The sequence below is a fragment of the Haplochromis burtoni genome, unplaced genomic scaffold (genome assembly GCF_018398535.1).
Source record: "Haplochromis burtoni strain Fernald_Lab_line unplaced genomic scaffold, NCSU_Asbu1 Contig_2852, whole genome shotgun sequence".
Lineage (NCBI taxonomy): Eukaryota > Metazoa > Chordata > Actinopteri > Cichliformes > Cichlidae > Haplochromis > Haplochromis burtoni.
The window spans coordinates 2,445-9,065 of NW_024585213.1; the positions used below are offsets into that span (position 1 = coordinate 2,445).

A 6,621-nucleotide genomic window follows, 5' to 3' on the forward strand; every position below is an offset into this window, starting at 1 on the left:
AGAGGTCAACAAAACAGAGATATCAGAGTATCTCAAGGAGGAATCTACCGCTGCAGAGGAACAAGAGGAAACCCAGTTTACTACAGTGATAGAAGTGATGATGTCACTGTTACGATAACCTGTGAGTTCAGTCATTTAGTTTGAAATATACATTCACTCATGACTATCAAACATAAAATGTTTTTTTTAACATACAATGTTAAGTTTTCTGTGTTGATTTCATGTTTCTATTTGTATCTCAACTGTTAATATGTGTAAACAGTTTCCAATAAAGTTGTTGTAAAACAACAACCCAACTGGCCTCAGATATTCAGAGGTGAGACGATCACTCTGACATGTGAGGTGCAGGAAGGAGGTGAAACCACACAGTGGACACACAATAATGATGTGACATTCAGAGTTTCGGAGTCCAGCCGTCGAACCTTTCACCTGGTATAGTGACGGCAATACTACCCCGATGCTACATCACCTGAGGACAATAATTACAGAAATAAACAGAAATACAAATACTACTACTACTATTACTACTAATAATAATGATAATTTCCAACAAATAGCAGCAAATCTACAATTTTTATAAGAAAGAATAAGTCATTCTGGCCTGTGATCTCATAAAGCACTGCCATTTGTTAAAATAAAACAGACACATGACTGGGTTTAATACAAAGCCAATCAGATTTGGAGCTTTAGTGAAAATATTCAGGGTTGGAGCCACACCAGCTTGAGGGCAAAGCAGCAGATGGAGGAGAATCGAGGGAAGGAAGTCAAAAGAAAAACATCAAAATAATATTACTGTTGATATGACTACTATCCTCACCGCCACCAGTCACCTACAGTAGGAGGCTAGCATACTGAGGTTGCCTTTGATGGTACAAAACATTTCATCGACATTGTTGTGTTTGTTGGGGAGAAAACTTACAAATCTACAGTACAGCACTTCAGAGTCACTGCTAGCAATCAAAGATTTATGTAAATTTGACAAGCTGAATGCATTCTGTACAGGAGACATTGCACGAGATTGACTGACAATGGTCTACAGGCAATCAGGACGCAGAACACAATGCGCTGAAAATAAAAAATAAAAATAAAAAAGCATGAAAGCTGCACAAAAAATATCCGCGAAACAGAGGGGCGCGAAAGTTGACCCGCGTTATAGCGAGGGGCCACTGTACCGTACACAATAGAATAGAATAAAATAAAATACTATAAACAATAGAATACAAATGCTATATACAACTGAGTAAAATACAATGTTGTCAGGGAAAGAGAATTGTACTTAGTGTTATTGCACATGTGTGGATGTGTGTGTTTGGTCAGCTGCAAAGTCTTTGTTGTGGAGTGTGACAGCAGCAGGAAGGAAACACCTACATCTGTCCCACATTGTGGGTGCCACAGCCTGCCACTGAAGGAGCTGCTCAGTGCTGTCAGAGTCTCCTGCATGTGGTGGTTATTAATGTTGGGAAGGTTACTTTTAAAATGTATTCCACTACAGATTACAGAATACATGCCCCAAAAATGTATTTCGTAACATATTCCGTTACGTTACTCAATGAGAGTAATGTATTCTGAATACTTTGGATTACTTAATATATATTCATGCTGTTTACAACTACATGAATGTGATTTATTACTATTACTGAAGGTCTGCAGCTCCAAACCATAGTAAAGGGACCTCTGGCTAATATGTCAGGTTCTGTGTCGGCTCGTAGCCGAAAACTAGCTTTACTTTGTTGTCTGGGTCAAGTTTGCTAGCGAGAGACAGAGAGAGGCATTGAAAGGCTGCTCCAACTGAACTTATTGTTTCTGAGGAAAACACGAACACAGTGTACAGTCGAGTCTTAACAGCTTACTTACAACCGGGCTCGTCAGGCACTCTTCTTGGCTGCAGTGGTTATTATTATATTTACATGCTTCCAGCTCCCGTTTCTGCTCAATGACAACTCGTACTTTTCCACTCTCCTTTTTCTCCCTCCTCCCCCTCACAGACACATAACGGGTATGGCCGTCCACTCTCCTTGCTGCACGGACTACACTGCCCATGAGGCTACATTCTTTAGGGCTATGCCTGTAACACTCTGCCTATTAGCTTAGCACAACAACAACAAAAAAAAGGTGCTCTGTCACCCAGGAAAGATAGTGATGTGTCGGTCGCGAACGAAGCAGCTCTTAGAGCCGACTCTTTGAAGTGAACGACGCGAGTCGTCTCCTTATCGCGAGCCGTGGTTTTTTTTCTTTCTCTCACCCTCTCGCACTTTTTTTCTGCTTCACTCCGCACGCGAGCCTTGTGCTTTGCTGGGTAGGGGGAGGGGCAGTAGTTACACTCTCAGTAGCACAGGAACAGAGCGGGAGGGAAAGAGAGCCAGGGACAACATGCAAATTAGAAAGGTATAGTAATCATCCACAACTATTTTCAGTTGCAGATGATAAAGGATTCAGAAGTTTATTCATGCAGGCCCATATGACAGAGAATGTGCATCTTCTTTTTGTTTTCATATTTTAATTTATATTTAATTGTGTTGTGGTTTGCAGTGTTTTTGTTAAAAGGAAAAAGCTGAAAATTTAAATAGTTAAAAGTTGAAATGTAAATAGTTGGTTTTTGTATTATATGATTTATTTATTACATTTTATGTGGAGTGAATAAATAAAAGTATATTTACGGTGGCCTACAGACAAAGCACGTACAAACCCCAAGCATGTAAAAATTCCAAAACACGTAAACAAACACTACTCAGAAGCACGTAAAAACTCAAGAACACGATACAAAACGACAACAGAAGTGCTCCAGGATGCTAGGGGCAGTGTTGAGCTTTTGTTACCTAGTGGCACACAAGCCAGCAAGTACCAACGACCAGATTTGGTGTGTGGTAGTAACAGGTAAATGAACTTTTTTTTAAATTATTTGAATATATATGAGTGCTTGTGTATAAATACACAAACAATACACATATGCTTTCAATTGTGTAATTTAAGTGATCTAGGTAGCTCTGTTTTGAAGTTCAGTTAACTGCTAGAAAGTGTCGGTTTTTTAGTGAGCCGAAAGAACCAGTTCTCTAAAAAGAGTCGGAAATCCCATCACTCAGAGAGAGCGTTACCCTGTAACCATGGCAACCGTAACGCTGCCGCCTGGAACAACAGAACGTAGCTGTCAAACAAAACCCAAACAGTCCTGACCCGCGACAATATGAAACAGGAAAGTACCGCAGTGTAATCCATTTATTTCAACAAAGTAACTGTATTCTAAATACCACCTTTTTAAACGGTAACTGTAACGGAATACAGTTACTCATATTTTGTATTTTAAATACGTAACGGCGGTACATGTATTCCGTTACTCCCCAACACTGTGGATGTAATGCCTAATTATGTAATGTCTGAACACGAGAGGCACAGTCACAAACCTAAGGGCTAAGGAATAACAAAGGGAACTAGAAATAGAAAAGACAAAACCATGAAAAACCACTAAATAAAAGAATCTTAAAGAATCAAAAACCTAAACACAGAGTCAACAGACCATGACAAATTACTTTTTAAATACATCAAAGAAAATAAAAAGGTTTCACAGTGTCAATCTAAATTAGTTTACAGTTTATTGTTTATGTTCACCATTTCCATCTAGTTGTTTAAATTGTTTAGATTGAGTCATTTATTTGTTTCTTTTTCTAAACTGAACTGCAGATAAACCAAAGGCCAAACTGAGAGCTGATAACACAGCTGTTCCAGTAGGGGGCAGTGTGACCCTGACCTGCTCTGTGAGCCCATCATCATCATCTGGATGGAAATACTACTGGTACAGAGATGAGAAATCCTCTGAAGCCCTGACCACACAAGATGCAGTTTTCCACTCAAATGGACAAATCAGTGTCTCACAGGAAGGACTCTACAGGTGCAGAGGAGGAAGAGGAAACCCAGTTTACTACACAGAGTACAGCCAAGAAGTTCAGATTAACACAACCTGGTGAGTTTGTTAGACATTTTAAGAGACTGGTGTGATTGAGTGATTCATGTGAAGGGTCAAGTCATTTAAACACAGCAGGGGTTGACTCAGAATCTAGTCAAGGAAAACAGATGAACTGGATCTTTTATAAAGTTATGTTATGAAATATTAAACATAAAAAAGTTGATTAATAATTAATTTTGTTTGTTGTGCACAGTAACTGTGTCAGGAGCTGACAGCTCTTCATCTCCTGTGTGGTTGATGGTTGGACTGGTTTGTGGAGTCTCTCTCATTATTATTCTCCTGCTCTTGTTGTGATCGCTGCAGACAGTCCAAGTGTAAGAGCCTCTTCTTTTCATGCTGTATTAGAGAGTTTATTTACTACAACACTTTAATTATTCACACATATACATGTATTCTGATCGAACAATTCACATCACAAACATGTGTAATAACATTTGTCTCTTTCACAGATTCCTGCTTCACCAGGTTGGTAAAATACTTTTTATTATTACTTTTAAACAAACATCAGTTACTTTTGAGTTTATTGTGTTTATTTCCTGTTTCAGGTCGATCCAGTCTGAGAGTCACAGTCCGGGCTCCTCCACAAATCATGGAGTCAACCAGAATGAAACTCATGTGACAACTCTCGTTCATCCTGGTCAGCACTTAAACCGATCTTTTATTACATATTTTCCTTTTTTATTTTTTCATTTAGAGGTAATGCAACATGTTACATGACCAGCTTAGTACTAGACTAACATAGCAACTAATCTTTACAAGGGGCGTTAGTGTGAAGTGCTGCTTCATATACAGAATGATATTGTTATTGTACAGTATGGTATTGTCCATCTATATGTCCCCAAACTAAAAGTTTCTCTCATGTTTTTACTCTCTCTCAGTAATTCTGCTGCCATGCAGGCTGATTTATTCTTCACATTATTAAATGTCTTCAGCTCATAATATCTTTACATGTTGGAAATCACTTTGTCTTTTTGTGCTTGTCTTACAGGTCAGTGAGGAGAGCTGTAGCAGCAAAGCCAAGAAGAAGCTTTTTATGAAGCCACTCTTGCTCCTCTGCTGCCCAAATATCAGACATGCTCAGCTTTATGTACAGTTACAATATTACATCATAATATCATATACTTACTTATAGCAAAAAGTAAATGGCGGTATATTCATATTTGAGTTTTGTGCGTTATAGTCAGGTATTTCTTATATTCATTCTTAAAACTTTTGTTAAAGACTTTTTCAAGAGCAGTGAGAAGAAAGTTTGAAACGTGATCTTTAGTATCTGATAGGACGACTCACATTAGGACGTACTGGTATGGGCAACAACAAATATCTTTATTGGTCTAAATTGATACAAATGATATGATCGGTACTGTATGAATTTAAATGCAATAAATATGTTTCATGTATTTTTTTTCTGTTTTTTTTTCCTAATTTATAATTTTCTACGTGTATAGTTAGAAGGTAGAGAGTAAAGTCTTTTTACATTTGAATGTTTTATGTTGATTTTGGTTCAGTGTGTACGATTATTCCCAAACTAACAACAAGAGGTTAACAGCAGCTTCCACTACAGGAGACTGTAATGTTAAATTTAGTCCATAACATTTTCTGTTGTCCAAATGTTAATTCAAACTGACCCCATGAACCACAGTAATAGGTTTGTACTTCATGTAATACTTTATTTAAAAATCATTACATCATCATTTATAACATCAGACATTACTTAAGCATATTACATACATATTTTTAATAAAGAATAATGTGGTTGCCCGTGTTTATAAATTACACACTAAAGTGTAGTAATGGAGGAGAAAAGCTTTATGAGAGATTAAGTCAATATTTGCTTATACATCTCTAATGCTCACTAGTATTTAAAGTGTTACTGAAGTCACAGATGTAGCCAAATCTGGGAAGCTGTTTTATTTACTGCTGTGCTGCACATGCGCAGAGCCTGCTGCAGGCTGTCTGTTGAATTCACAACGGCACCAGAGCGCCCTCTACTGACTCAATAAGACCTCAACATTGCCAATATATTTAACCTGCCACACAGAGCAGAGCTGCCAGCATTTCTTTCCTCAGAAGAACAGGGGGTGGCTGTAGCTCAGGAGGAAGAGCAGGTCATCTACTGATCAGTTCGATCCTTGGCTCCCCCAGTCTGCATGCCAAGTATCCTTGGGTAAGATACTAACCCCTAAGTTGCTCTCTGAACCATCTATGCATGCTATGAATGAGTGTGATGTTAGTTAGTAAGATCTCACAAAAGTTCATCTTAGTTCATCTTAATTTTTTTTCTCTTTTTGTCCCTTGCGGGGCTCCGTAAATTTGCAGCTTTCATCAACCACTGCTAATCAAGTGGGTGGAAGAGGTTTGAAGAAAAAAAAAACCTTTAACTTTATTTACCATGAGCCCACCCGCCGGTGGGCTCATGGTAAATAAAGTTAAGTGTCAGTGTGGACATACAGATATAGTTCCTTGTCCCATATTTCCCATGTCATACTCAGAACAGCTTCCAAGTACAATCACAGGACTGTGTTTACAGCTGGTGGCCAATAGAGGGAGACATTGGTCCACTTAGAATTTATTGTATCTGTCATGGTCTCCCAGTCCACCTGGTCAATCAACACGTTGTTTCTCCTTACAAGTATAATGAACTCGATACTTTACTTTGTGTTTCT

The 6,621-nt window shown here is 38.3% G+C and overlaps 1 protein-coding gene across 1 annotated transcript in view; it reads left to right on the forward strand.

Annotated features, from left to right (window-relative positions):
* LOC121813828 overlaps positions 1 to 4,619 on the forward strand; it is a 7,044-nt gene extending 2,425 nt beyond the window's left edge. The window contains exons 3-7 of the mRNA XM_042217753.1: positions 5 to 121; positions 3,676 to 3,954; positions 4,152 to 4,272; positions 4,408 to 4,423; positions 4,504 to 4,619. Coding sequence (XP_042073687.1) covers positions 5 to 121; positions 3,676 to 3,954; positions 4,152 to 4,252 — 497 coding nt within the window. The 3' untranslated portion in view covers positions 4,253 to 4,272; positions 4,408 to 4,423; positions 4,504 to 4,619. The remainder of the gene's footprint in view (positions 1 to 4; positions 122 to 3,675; positions 3,955 to 4,151; positions 4,273 to 4,407; positions 4,424 to 4,503) is intronic.
* Positions 4,620 to 6,621: the final 2,002 nt, after the last annotated feature.